The sequence below is a fragment of the Antedon bifida genome, chromosome 5 (genome assembly GCF_963402885.1).
Source record: "Antedon bifida chromosome 5, ecAntBifi1.1, whole genome shotgun sequence".
Taxonomy (NCBI): Eukaryota; Metazoa; Echinodermata; class Crinoidea; order Comatulida; family Antedonidae; genus Antedon; species Antedon bifida.
In genome coordinates this window covers 27,571,711-27,587,627 of record NC_136230.1, presented here as the reverse complement: position 1 = coordinate 27,587,627, position 15,917 = coordinate 27,571,711, and the positions used below count along the sequence as shown (strand labels likewise).

At 31.7% G+C, this 15,917-nt stretch overlaps 1 protein-coding gene across 2 annotated transcripts in view; it reads right to left on the bottom strand.

The window, feature by feature from the left end:
• LOC144842129 (rho GTPase-activating protein 7-like) overlaps positions 1-15,917 on the bottom strand; it is a 125,651-nt gene that overhangs the window by 44,078 nt on the left and 65,656 nt on the right. For both annotated transcript variants that reach the window (XM_078698506.1, XM_078698507.1), the window contains one exon: positions 9,936-10,007. In XM_078698506.1, the coding sequence (XP_078554632.1) occupies positions 9,936-10,007 (72 nt within the window). The remainder of the gene's footprint in view (positions 1-9,935; positions 10,008-15,917) is intronic.

Genomic DNA, 15,917 nt, shown 5'->3' with positions numbered 1-15,917 from the left:
TATGGACATGTCATATCACTACCATATTTAGGCACATCACAATTTTTTTTTGTCAAACTAGTTTGATAGTGTAGACAAAGTTTTACAGATAATTTTGAGGTCATTTTCCTAGTATTTCTTTAAAATATTTCTTTGGAATATTTTTGTTTTTCAATGGAACAATGCACAGTGTGCAGTTATAAATCTCTAAGTTCTGCCTGTCTATCTGGATTAAAGGAGGTACAGAGGACAAAGTTTTTTTGGAACTGTGTAGTGTCCTAATTTGTTTCAAAATTTCGTTAACACATCCACAGTGTGGTGTTTGACAAATTTTAAATTGTTGGTATACAAATTCTTTGATGAAAATACACATCTCAAGGGACGTTATTTAGCACAATATCACTCCCAAGTACAAACAAACAATGTTATAACAATCAACAAAAGTCAAGGTAGGAATTAGTACTATTGTACTCAGGAGAGGACTGAGTTACCTTGTACTTGCCCAGTTACCTCAAGATTATTTTTAAATAACTTGGAGTCTATCAACAATTCCAAAATCAGTCAATGAACTAGTATACATTTTATCAACAAGCTTGGGTCTGCTAATTTCACTCCAGCGTGTCAATGAGTACAGAATAAGTTCTCTTTACATTGCCCTGTACTTGCCTAGTTACCTCAAGATTATTTTAAAATCACTTGGAGTCTATCAACAATTCCAAAATCAGTCAATGAACTAGTATACATTTTACCAACAAGCTAGGCATGCTAATTTCACTCAGGAGCGTCAATGAGTACATGTAAGTTCTGCCTTGTACTTGCCCAGTTAACTAAAGATTATTATAAATGTTTGTAAATCACTTGGCATCCATCATCAAACGTTTCAATTCTAAGTATTTTAGTAATAATTTTCACCCCGAGAAGACATAATTAGGCCTACACTACCAGATCAATTAATGTTTAAAATTCCACAAATATGTAATAGTCCATACTTATATATATCATTAAAAATAATACTTAATTTCTTTCAATTGAATTTATTTAAATAATTCGATTCAAGGAATATAAAATATTTATAATATTTCTTTTAAATGGATCCAAAAGCGAGCACTGCTCATAATATGGCCCACCTACCATAATATTAAACTATTTAATAATACCTATTTTTTTTAAATATTATATATTTACTCTTACTTATAATTATGGTGAAATCAAAATATTGAATACTGTATATATTAATTAAGGCTGTAACTTTATGTTTTTTTTTAAAATTATAAATCTTTTCTTATATTATGGTGAAATATACTCAATAATTAATGGTAACTTAACTTATAAATATGCGACTGCCCACATTACACCAACACAGTACATCATATTAATAATCGACTTATCAATCATTTTAGTGAACAGCAGTTGATATATTATAAGTGAACTTTCCTTGACCAGTACATGGTTGGCAGGGTCATCTCATGTATTTATGTAATTATAGTTATTAGGTCTTTCATCAGTAACAGCAGTATGCCTGAATGGTTTTCCATTTAGGCCCAAACAAAAAATAATTTCTGCCAGATACCATTTTTTAAACCACTTTTTAATCAATTTGATCATTTATATCTATTCAACAAAAAAAGGGGGTGTTGCGAGCTATAAGTATAACATACCATACATTTTTCTCTTAAAAATATGTACGTTATGCCTGTGTTTTTTTGATATTAAAGTTATATCTATTAAATAAATAAAGGGGTGATGCGAGTATATATAAGTATATTCCATTTTTCTCTCTTAAAAATATGTATGCATGTGTTTTTTATGTACGACTTTCATTAGTTGGAATGAAAAAGTATGTTAAAATAAATCTATAGTAGCAAAAAATCTTTATATGGATATCTTGACCAGGCCTTATATACAGAAGTAGAACAGTAAATTCTGAATTTTCATCATGAATTTCTCAATATGTAAATTTTACACATTCTTCTTTTCAAACCACAGCAAAAAAAAAAGAAACGAAATGATTTATTTTATATGTTTTGACCAGTGAACATGACTTACTAGGGCAGCATTCAACATAACCATCAACATTTCAGAGTGCCTGGTTAAAATAAAATAACTACACATAACATTCCATGTAAAACCACAGTACAAAAAACCATACAAAATGATTTATTTAGCAGGGTATGATTAAAAGCCTACTGTCAAAATGATATATTTAGATGCCAAATCTTTGTTAGAAAGTGGGACACTAATAAATCAAAATACAAACTATTTTCCATTTTCCCACAAAACCAGGACTGAATTTTTATATTTAGTTTATCTAAACAATTCAATAAAATACCTACAGAAATATTGTATAGTCTACAATATAACAGAGAACCCCTCCTTGGAATCAACACCACTGTATTTAGGGAAAATCTAATTAAGCGGCACAATTCATACATTAAAACTAAAGTATGTCCTGAAAAAACCATCCCCTTATTGGGGTTAACTTCTACTGTTGTATACAAAACATGATGGTATATTTAAAACATTGTTTTTTTTCCCTCAGTATATTCTAAAGCTCTATCTACACAATCAAACTAATTTGATGTGCCCAAATATGATAGTGATATGCCCAAATATGGTAGTGATATGACATCATCATGTTTTTTGTCACATCAAGTTTGATAGTATAGACAGAGCTTAAGCAATGATTTTATTTACATTTCTAAAACATGACAGTTTGTTTAACAACCCCTAACCCACTGCTTTTTAATGCATTAAATAATTAGTTTTTGGAAAAAGCCATAATAACAGCCTACGGTTAGGCACTAAAATGATATTGTATGTGGTAGGAAAAATATTAGACCTCATAAATCGGCAGGTATTCCACCTACTAAAAAAAAAGGATATATTTATTAAGCATTGTCTACACTATCAAACTTTATGTGATGTGGCCATATGGACATGATGATGTCATATCAGTACCCTAACCATATTTGGTCATCATTATCATATTTAGGGACATCGCACTTTTTTGTCAAACTAGTTTGATAATGTCAGAGCTTTAGAAATGACCAATCCTTGTTCAATGTTACACCATAGGACATGTCCTTGGTATCTGAACTGTCCTGAAAACTAAGCCAATGTACACAAAACATAGCAAGTGAAATGAAAGTATTGTAAATTCATATATGGTCAACTAGTAAACAATCTCAATAATTATAACCCTCAAAAACACCTTGAACTAATATCAACAAATATGTGTACAATCCAAACATAGGGAAATTACTAAATGGCCTTTTAATATAATATTAAGAAAAGCTCTGTCTTCACTATGAAACTTTATGTGACAAAAAAATGTGTACCCATATATGGACATGATGATGTCATATCACTACCATATTTAGGCATATCACTACCATATATGGGCACATCACACTTTTTTTTTCAAACTAGTTTGATAGTGTAGACCTTAGACCTTAAGATTGAAGATGGCTGCTGGGAGAGGAGGATATGGATGGAACATAAACAATACAAACACTTTTTTATGTATCGCATATTATTATAATTATTGTAAACATTTCATACATTCTGTTTGTTATAATTCCCTACAGAGCATCATTTTTCTAAAAATATCAAATTCTTGAAAAATCAACCTAGAAAATAAAAATTAAATAAACATGCCACCATGAAATACATAACCTGGAAGTATAAATGTTTCCTATATCCCCAGGAGACGAGACCAATTTAAATCCACAACATTCAAAAAGGAAAAGAACGTACTCACAATGCAATCAGTTTAAAGACGAACAGGAAAATATAGATTCATGTTATCTTCATAGTAATTATGCTATACAACAAATATGAATAATCTCTATACAACTCAATTTAAAAACATGCGTTATGAGTAATTTTATGGTAAGTTCCGGCACAAAATTTACGTGCAGAACAGTTCACATGTTGTTAAAAACCGGAAGAAAGTTCTGAAGAAATGAAACGGTTTGGCTACTATATTTTTCGGTAACATGTACTGTACGTATTAACTAAAGGTATTTCACAAGTTAAAATAGGAATTAATTCTTTCAAAATGGGAAGTTGTAGGAAATCTTTATTGAATTTTCTTTTATTGGCCTTCAAATGTTTATGACTTGCTGTAGTACATTAGTACAGTATGTTTTTGTAATTAAATCTGTGGTTTGTAGTATCTACTATTATACATACAAAGTTCAATACAGCTTACACTCTGTCTACACTATCAAACTTTATATTAAAAAATGTGACCATATTTGGGTACATCAAATTTTTTTGTCAAACTAGTTAATAGTGTAGACAGAGCTAAATATTAAACATTAAGATTTAACAAAAAAATACATTTATTTGCAACACAAAATCTTTACTTTTTTTTACCGTGTATAATAAAATATCACTTACTCAATTACTAATGTTATTACCATCAGTGGATGTGGTTTAACAGTTAATCCTTTCGTCTACGTCATACTGTTTCAATACCCACTCGTGGTACATTGGACGAATAGTTGATTATTATTTTCTACACAGTATCATGGAAGATTTAAATGTACTAATGTGACAACAAAAGATAATTGTGTTGGGCAGAGGCGGGCGGTCACACACACCCACCTCTGACATCTTGCAATCCAGACTAAAGCCTATTTTCTAATTTCACACATTACCTACCCAAGAAACTCTTAATATATGTTTACACCTACAGTATGCTTCCACACCTTGGCTTCTAGATACAGTAGCTTCATCTTTTCAACAACAAATTCTTTAAATAATCTATAAACTGGGATAATGGAGATAAGCCTGTAGCCAGGATTTTTACAGGGGGATCTGTTTTCCACAAAAGGGGAAACAATTATCATGACCTAGGCTAGTATATACTTTCACTGTTGATTTACATTGGGCACCTCATTAAAAAGGTGGTTCATTCGAAAGCTCGAACCTAGTCCCTTTTTAATCTTACATTTCAATTGTTTAATTAATTACATTTTTTAAGCACAACTCAATCACGAACGCAATCACGAACGCAATAAACCTAGTTAATTTGATGAACATTTCATTGGGTATTTAACCAAATGTAAACATACTCATTATCCCATTGCTCACATTCCACACTTGCACATAACACTTAGGGCTTTGTAGCACTTCAACATTTAAAAGAACTTGATATCATGTTCAAAATAAATCAAATAAATGTAAGTATTACCTCTCTGCGCTTTAGAAACTTTGCAGACGTAACCAGATATGTAATCATTTCGAAAAATTAATTATGTTGTCGACAAAACATGAAAATAAATCACAATTTTTTTTAAAGATAAAAACATTTGTATTATTAATTACTATAGTTACAAAAGAAGAAAAATTATTTGATCTTACAAACCAATATGTTGGAGCTTCCCATAAATTCGGTTTTATATCCGTAATAAATCAAATTTTAATTTGTTTTCTTTTAAACGAACACAGTTTTTAAACACGCAATCACAAGGGGGTATTTTTCACTGTATGGTACAGTAGGGTGGGAAGCAAGCAGCACTGTGAAATACTTTGGTAAAGGTTATCTAGAGGCTTCTTACAGCAGTGTGGAATGAAGGAAGAGACTTGTAAAAAACCTTCAAATATATTTTTGTGTGGGTTTTTAAATATGTATCGGTATATTTGTATACAGTATGTGAAATGTTACAATACAATGATTTTATATTGCAAGTGGAAAATTAGACCAATGGGGCTTACCGATATGTTTAAAGATTTAGTTTGTTTTGTTTTGTTTGTTTTTTATTTTATATATTTTAGGCAAATTATTGCCAAGGATAACCATATAAGTGAATTCATTCACTATGCTTCTGAAAGGTGGCAATCCTGTTCACAAGACAAACATAACACAAGATGCTATACATAAATAAAGTCTTATTATAAGTCTTTGGGAGTGGAGGTAAATTTGCCATTAGTTCTGTTTAGATAGAATGAAATTGCATAATTGTAATGGAATTGGACTAGCATGCGAGAGGCATTGGTTCGAGACCCATCTGTGCCATATTGCTTGTATCCTTTAGCAAGTTTTACTCTCATTGCCTCGTCTATTGGATGGGACGTAAAGCGGTGTACATAAAACGGCTGCTAAGAACTTTGTACACTATTAAAAATGAGTAGGGTATCGTCTTATCTCCAAGGTACACGTTGCACTATGGCTGCTATGGGTCGTCTGTAGAGGGCCTGATCAGAATTTCAACTCGGAAGGAATAATTTACCTTTATTACCGTTAAGAAACGGTGTGTGTTCATAGGATGTTAAACAACAAATTTACGCAAAGAAAAACAATGTTCTACAGTAATGGTTAGAATCAATTACTTTTGACCAGTGCCATCAATCACATCAAAACTAACTGGAATAGGAAATTTAAAGTTCAGTACCTGGAAGGCGTAATTACTGCCCTCCACCTCAAAATGTGTGTTATCTGGTAAGTCATTCATCACTTTTCTATCACCTAAATGTAAATATTTATAACCTCATGTTTATAATAGAGCATCAAAATGACACCAGTTTCCATTTCTCTGACCTGAAGAACTTCATTCTTTTAAATTGATTGTTATAGATGGATAAATATATATAACGAAATGTTTGGCACCCTCTTGACGCCTTTTTTTTGTAAGCAAATAACTTACCGTTTCTCTAATAAACACGATGTTTTATTAGGCGATTACATTTACAGCACGCACACTGGTACGCACACTACAACATATTTTAATACACAAACCATGTAGCAGTCTCAGTTGTTGATATTTTTGCCAGGTTCTTATTCTTTATTGTACACTTACTAATTACCTTACAAATTCATCTATTAGCACAAATAATATATGGGGAATTCTTGGTATATAACAAACAAAGGCTTCATCATGGTATAAACTTCATCAAGGGTTTTACACCAAGAAGCTCTTAGGGTCTGTTTTAGAACACCGAATAAACCATTAATATTTCAAAATAAATTTAAAATATAATTTTTATATCGACTGCATTTATGCTAAATGTATGCTCCTAAAATAACCATTTAAATCAGTATGTTGAAATTGATGGAAACTGTTAGCATTACCCACAATGCAATGGCCTCTAGCGGTTAATTCAAACTGTACCGCAGTGTAATTGACTTAAAGAAAGGGGCTGTCAATCAAATAACCGGTATTTTGCGTTGTATTGCAGCTAAAAGTTGCACAGCAATAACCGTTAAATGGCATTCTAACTCCCAATGTCTATATTCTGAATACTGTATGTCTCCATAAAAGGACTTGTACAGTAGACAAATGTCTGGATTCAAAAGTACATTCTCTCACAAAAATATTAATGAATTTAATTAATAGATTTGTTTTGATCAACTCCACACATTTTTAATGTACTTTCCATTCAATTAATTTAAATTTTCTCCTAAGAAGTATTTCTTCAAAACCACTTCCTTATGTTTTCTATTAGTAATGACTTTTTAGTTCTTCCAGGCAAAGCCAGAGGGCTACACCTGACTCAAGAAAGAAGTTGTTTCAACAACTACACAAAAATAAACAATTAGGAGACGAATTTGTGCCTCTGGATAAAGCCAAGGGGTAGTATCTTCACCTTAAACTCACCTACAGCAGACTATATACCCATTGTTACAAAACTTCTTGTTTCTTTCACATTAATTAATTTAAAGTAGTTGTCCTATGGTCACTTTACTCTATGGTCACTTTACTCTATGGTCACTTTACTCCAGGTCATTGACCCTTTGTTTGACATTTTGAAGAATATTCTTTAATCTGTGTTTTTACAAGTTTGTGACTTGTTTGTTTGGTGAACTTGGGGGAGTTTACATGTGTTTTGATTGCCTAAGCTTTGATTGTATGTAATTTATGTATATTTGCTTTGAGATTAATCTACTAGATTTATGTTGCTATCCAATGTACAGCAAAAATCAACTGTTTTTTGTACGTATATTAAAATCTTTTTAAACTAAAAGTATTTTTAATATCACTGTGGGTCTTTTAATTCTTTTCAAATTTTATTCAATTTTGCTCTGTTTTTTTGTTGATTAGATATTCGTCCTCAATTAAGGAATTCAAATTCTGATTTAGATGATTTACGAACCCATGGCAGCAACAGTGCAGTGCCTACCATGAATGACAGGGGTTGATGGACCAGTACACCAGGGTAACACACTCACTTTTCCGAGTGATACATTGGGTTCTTTAAATTGCACACTGGACCTCCAGTATTAAGTCCTAATCCGAGAAGACTTGATCTACCACCAGAACTATGGTTGAGAAGAACTCCAAACCACAGTTTGCTAATCTAATCTTGTGTATTCATGTAAATTTAACTTTACCACAAGAAAATAGTTTCTTTAAAGGTTACTGTACCAATAAAATTTATGTAATCATAGATCTGATCATCAAAAAGATAGCAATTACAAGATAACAGAACAAAGGAATCTTACCTTATGTGTTTAGTTAGTCCTACTTGTTGATATCTAATATCTACTAGTACTACAGTAGTGCTACAAAATGTGTTATATAAATTACTCATCTTTAATCAGGTATTACAAATTGACAGCAAACAATTAATATACGTCACCCTGTTCACAGGTATGAACTGCTTTTTATGAATAATATTTGGTAACAGATGTGACAATTGTCTGATAATATGTAAACAATATGAATAATGAAGGTGGAATGACCTTTATTGTAGGAGATGACACTAGTGTATATCAATCCTATTGACATACATGTGAATTTACGCAATCATTATGTAATTCAAGTTTCAATTGTTTTCTATGAAAACTACTGTATAGAAAAAAAGATTGAATTTTCAGAAATATAGAATTTGCTTTTAATTGTTTAAATTTTCAAAATATATCTGGTAGCAATTGAGATTTCAGAATTAAGTGTTTAAAAATAAAACTATGAAGTCGCAAATTACACAAAGAACAGCGGTGTTGATACTGCAGTCTTAAATAAGTGCCGCTTACCTGGATAAACCAACATTAGCACTCCACAGTGTGAAACAATATAAAAAGAATTTAGCATTCCCTACATAAAAATGGGACATTCTGCAACAGTACATACTAGTGGGAGCATCCCAACTTATTATCATTTTTTCACATTTGTGTACAAGGCGCTTAAACCGTAACATGGATTTAAGTGACATTTTTTACACAAGATCTTAGAGCTCACTTAGACTAGAGTGTTGTTATTTTTCATCTCATTTTTTCTCTGCTAAGGCATACTAAGAATTACAAGATTTACTGTTTTCTTTAGATTTCTAAATCTAACGAAAGTAACACATTTTTAAATTCAATAATAAAGTTAACCTTAACTCGCTTCTTTGAATTACAGGATTTCAATGTTAAAACCACAAAACAGCGCCACCCGCTGTTACTTTTAACGATTCTAACTCAAAAGTTGCCGCTGGGATGTATGTATATGAGTTTGTTTACAAATATAAATATTATTTCAGCATGTTGTGTGGGCATGTCTTAAAAGGGATCACATGAAAAATGGTAATGGTGAAAACAGAGGGCAAAGGAAATGAATGGTAATAGAGCATGTACACTGTGGTAGAGGCAGTCACAGACGATTACAAATGGATGGGGCTACCATCTGCAAGCTAAAGGTTCTAAGCAGACCCTGTTGGAAGCCCTGTAGGCACAAACTAAGAACTTAATTTTATACTGTACCTAATCGCAACATTTCAGCCGTTAAATCATTCTCTAAATGATAGAGCGTGAAGCAAAATCCTCCCATAGGGTTTTGGATTTTCTTTTCTCACAGCATGATATACTATACTGTATTTATTAATATCAATAGAAACAAATCGTTTTCTCGATAGTTTAAAAAAAATCTTTTTTTCTTAGAATGATTTAGTTAGATTACAGTATACACCCAAATTTTGTACAATTGTAAAATTTGCAAAAACATTTTTTCTGAAAAATAGAAATAACTTACCCTCAAACATCTGAGCATATTGGGGAAACCCTGTAGCCCTCAGCCACTGGCAAGTCTCGGAGGCTTCAATTTCTGCAAGATAAAATAATAATTATTTTAAAATATTGTTCTACCCTGATTTGTGATGGTGGAAATTTTAAATGTTAGGCAGCAATTAGAAAAGTTTAATCATGTCTGAACTCCTTACTTGTTGGATTACCACATACTTTTATAAACAAATTTAACACAAACACAAATGTACCTGCAGACTATATTACATAACATTAACAAAAAAAACAAAACATTCATTTTGAACAGTAAAAGATAAAATTTCATATTTTTCAATCACTTGACACATGAGAACATCTATTTATAGAGAAGATGAACAAATTTAGATAAAATCTGAGATCCGATCATTTTAATACGATAAAAAATAACTACTTTGCGTCAAACGAAACAACTATCATTTGTATGACGTCAACCGATTCATCATTAGACAATTCTTAATTTATATTTGCACTGTAAAAGTAACTCTTTTTTTTTTTTAAATGAAGACATGTATATTCATTTTGAGATATTCAGAACTATTAAACATTAGGTTTAAGAAAGTTAACTATTCACATTCAAGTGCAACATCAGTTATAAAGTTACATAAACACTTTCTGATTCACTGAATGAAAACAAAATAATGGAAAATCATTATAAAGTAATGAATGGCACTGTCTTTTGTTCCGTGAAATGGAACAAGTGTGAATGTAACTTAATTTGGATGATTCGGATCAGATTAACCTTAGTGCATGTGGACACAGCTTTAATATTTTACTAGCCCACTGGTCACAACGAAAGGTTGCCCAGGCTAGTCAAGAAAAAAATGTTTACACTGGACAGAGAGTAGTTCTATTTTTGCAGTTCTTTTACAAATGAAGGTTCAAATTAATTAGTTCATAATAAAAATAAATAATTATTCATTCCTGAAAAATAAGTATGACTAAATGAATTGAAGTAAACATTCCTTCACAGCAAAATACTAATTAATCAGGATCCAAAATTGTTTACACTTTTTAATTTATTATAAATTATGATTCAAATTAATTACTTCATATAAAAATAAATAATTATTTTGTTAATTGTAAAAAAGAAACACTAAATGAAAGAAACTAATTAGTTATATTTATAATATATTATGTACAGCATTATATAACAAATTGTCAAAGAGACTTATGACGTAAATGAAACAATACCCAGCAAACCACTAATTAGGTAGGCCTATACTGTACTGTACAGCTGTAAACATATGCATTAAATATAACAATGATAATGATACCTATTACCTAATATACCCCAGCTGATTCTACAATTAAACAACAATAAGTAAATAGGACTTTCCAAATTCAGTATAATAACAGTTTGTAAGAGATACTAAACAGAATAGAGTGACAGACTAAAACAAATAAAGGAATGTAGTATATTTAAATACTGGGCAGGTATTGTACAGATTAGATAAGCCAGGTCTAAAAGAATTGGACACAAAGTGGGGTTGGTGAGACAATGATAGGCTGTTAGAACAATAGAATGATAGGTTGTATAAGTAGATTGGATAAGGTACAGACATCATAGGCTAAAAACAAAAGAAAGAATGCAGTGGGGTTTCAGAACAGATTGGACTTGCCAATACAATGTACAACTGAATGGGTGATAATCTAGAATAGACACAGATGTACTGTACAATACTGTGTAACAATCAGCCATATATACTTACAAGTTGTGAAAAACTTCCAAGTACATTGTTTGTTAAAGTGACAAAACAATTTAAATACAAGGCTAATTAAACATTTAGAGGTTAATTAAATATTTTTGAAAAACCCTAATAAATTTAAATTAATGGTAAATATATAGTAAGTAAACAATGCAAGGACTATCTGATCTAATGAATCTTTTTTGTATGTAGAAGACTACTACTAATAAAATCACACCTGGTTGGGAATTAGGCCATTGACCCCTGAATAGAATTACTCATCCTCCAATATACTAATATAGACCTTATTACTCAGGTGGCTTAGGTCTTTAGCAACACTCCTTTTAACCACATACTGGCAATAAATACTGGATACACAAGATAGGAAACTGTATCCAATTTTAAACATCACTTTATAATTAACTTGTTTAATTTATTAATAGTACAGTGCTTTCAGTCAACAAGACCACCCACTTCTTACACAATCATCAGGCAGTGACATTTATTTTTCATTGTTTTAATTATTAAATATTTAAATAGTTTTTCTATAAAAAAAACTACTAATCATTATCAATATTAGGGTAGGACTATTCCCCCACTTCCACCAAAAAAAATAAAACAAAATCCTCTAAACACATAATTGATTTATAGATATTTTTGGGGAAAATACAGATTTGCTTGACAGATGACAAAATTTCTTTTTTACCAAAATTTGAGAGGTGTAAGGGCATGGACAATGTAAATGTGCTTAATCAAAGAACAAAAGAGGGTGGGACCAGATTTCCAGTGCATTGTATATGAACATAGAACAATAAATCACATTCTTACACCAAGGTGTACAGTACATACATACATACTGCACAGAAGTTTCCCTAAATGCACAATGTGTGTGAAATTCTCAGTAAATTATTCATATCATTATTAAGCTCTGTCTAAACTAAAAACTAGTTTGACAGAAAAAGTGTGATGTGGCCAAATATGGTAGTGGTATGTGCAAATATGGTAGTGATATGACACCATCATGCCCATATATAGGCACATCATATTTTTTGTCACATAAGGTTTGATAGTGTAGACAAGGCTTAACATGTTGCATGGATCTTATCTTTAAATAGTTCATAAATAAAGCACAACACAAATCTAGTGTTTGGAGGATGTACAGAAGATTCGAACTTAGGAATCTATGGAATGGAATGACCAATATTTAAACCACTAAACCACAAACATTCTGAGGAACCCACATGATTTAACTTATTGTAACTTAATTTGACATGTTTTTCCTAATACTACAACTATTCAGAAATAACATGTTTGTTTTTCTCCATTAAAAGACCACAAACAACGCTTACCTACTGTAGATATACCTACACTAATACACTCCAGTTTTTCGTTCCATCTACACAAACACACATACAACCACAGTATATACAATCAAAAACATACCTGATATAACTTTGTTAAAGATCTGCTTGGACATTTTCCTAGCCATGTTGATAATCTATTAAAGCTAATTATAACAATTTCCAATTCAGTGTTGTTTAAATCTGGAAAAGTCAGATGAAATTCCAATATGGGTCATCCACAAACTTTTGTTAAAGGGGTATTTTAAGTCCGGTTCAGTGATCGAGGGACAACCATAGAATCCTCATAAAAAAGTTCAACAAAAATCTGAGTACTGTTACTGCATCTCTGGAGGATATGTAATGATGATGGTTCCCAAGTATAGTTCCCAACCAGATTTTTTCAAGGTTTTTTAAATTGGTAAATTGGCAAACAGGTGCAATTATATGTCCTTACAGTTGGAATCTACTTTGGTAATCTGTAACAATCCAAACCAAAGTATTCCACAGGCACTACTTTATGTTCCAAAATTGGTACCGGTAATAACCTTTCAAAAGCAGTTGCGGTATTATTATGAAGGTACTGTCTTCAATGGCGGCAACATAGATACTGTGAGAAATATTTGCGGTAAAATAAACTTCAATCAAAAACATTGTGGCAATAAAGACATTGCGACAGGTACACTTGAAGTGGCCTCCATTATTGAACAAGTACTCGTTCTGACAGATATCTGATGTTTAAGTGGATGTGTTAGGCAAATATTGAATTAAATTTGAACAGTTGATTAAACACTACACCAACAAAAACCAGGATCAAAGTTCATCAATAACTATAGTCCTAATAATAAAAGTTTTCTTTTAATTCATAAACAATTTCACGCTAAAATAATCGCTAATTTAATAGGTCAGCAATTTCCTAAGAATAAATCGGATTGAAAACTATAAAGAGGAGAATTATCACGTTTCCAAAGCTGTTATCACATGGAGAATTACCATTAATAGGAGTTTATACACAAACTGTTCTTGAGTACGTGTATGCATCCTTTAGTACAAGACTTTTAGAAATTTCCAACAAGATTTACAGAAATTTAAGTAGTGTCATAACCAATCCAGTAAAACTTATCATCAATCACAAGTTAATTTAACCGATTTATGTCCAAAACGCCAGCAATCAACTAACACTAAATTGATGCGTGTTAGTAAATCACCACATTATTATATCCAACACATTGTTGCTTTCCTGATAACGTTTTCAGAAATGTTCAGAATTCAAAGATAAGACAGAGGTATAGTAAACAATGTTAAAAATTGCCAACTGAAAAGACATGCAAAAATGTTTTAAATCCACTTGAAATTGGCAGAATGTAACTTTTTATCTTTTAGAACTTCAACTATCAAAGGTGAACATCCAAACAAACATGGAATTCCAAGCATCATGAAACAATAAAACTCTTCCAGTTTAAACTTCACAGTAAAGAGAGAGAGAGTTGGCAGAAAAAAATGTAGTTATGTCCAATTGGTTGCTAAATATCATACTCTTTTCAACATGTCACTCCCGCCTTTCCTCATTCTGCTACATACTAGGCTAAACCTCTACTACTGATCTCTTCTAGTCCAAGGCTTTCTGATGAAGTTTAATTCCATAGACAAAAGCCGAAGCTGTTAAGGAACTTTATCCCTGAATGGCCTAGAACAACAGGCCTTTTCTGCTAGTAAAACACTAGCTAGCATATGCTGTATTGTCCTTTATACTGATTCTATAGACATGCTTTCACACACAATATGAACTTCAGAATACCATATCAATCATGTTAATCTAACCCTAACATTTTTCTTAATGGTCATCTTGATTTGAAATGACGTCAACAACAATTTATCTTGGAAAAGGAAACTGCAAAACTTTGATTAAAACATTCGATGAAAAGATCTGTCACCTTTTATATCCATGAGAACTTTTCAACTCTTTAATTACTTAATAGTCTTCTTTATTATCTATGAAATGCCTACATAACACCTGAACTGTCAATGTGCTGTTCCAAATACAGGCCCAGCACTAATATTTACAGGTCCAAAATACGTACACACAAAAAACACAACAAAATGCTACCACTTAAACAAGGTAATTTACCATAAACTTTCAATTGCTAGCGAAAGACCAAATCAAGCTAGTCACATAACAGCTATGTGCACTCACTGGCGAAACCCAGAGCATGAGCAGCTCCAATGCAACTCACTGGCGAAACCAAGAGCATGAGCAGCTCCAATGCAACTTAATGGCTAAACCCAGAGCATGAGCAGCTCCAATGCAACTAACTCAAGTGACTCTCCAATGCTAGGTGTACCTAGTTACAGTAGTGTTGAGGGCCACTTGGGTGCTAAACCAGTGGCCTTTCCCCCTTGTATGCTAAACAACTTGCCCAATACATGAAGATGACTATGATACATGAATACGAATTCATTTTAGTATACAGGTACAATAGGCGTACTACTTAAAGGAAAATTCTTAATCTTACTACAGTAGTATATCACAATTCAAATTTCAACAAAACGTTGAATGTTTGGAAACGAAACAAACTTTCATGGTCTAACTCCCTCGCTTATAAATGCAAATGACTCCACCCCCTATTCACTGATGGCCTGGCTTCTATTTAAATTGAAGATGCACTTTCAAGCATGAAATCTCTGGAATATAAACAAGATATCCGAGAGCATTTTAAAGGTTAAAATTGTTTATTTAGAACCTATCTCAGACTACTGAAATGTAATATGTGTTTACATGTATAATAAAGACAAAATACATTTTGGATTTAAATTCTATATTTTTATAATTAAAACATACTCTCTAGTAGTGCCCAGAGTGCCCAGAGGAAAAAACAGGCATTAAAATATGTCAAAAATTGGTAAAAACGCCAGAGGCCACTTAGGGTT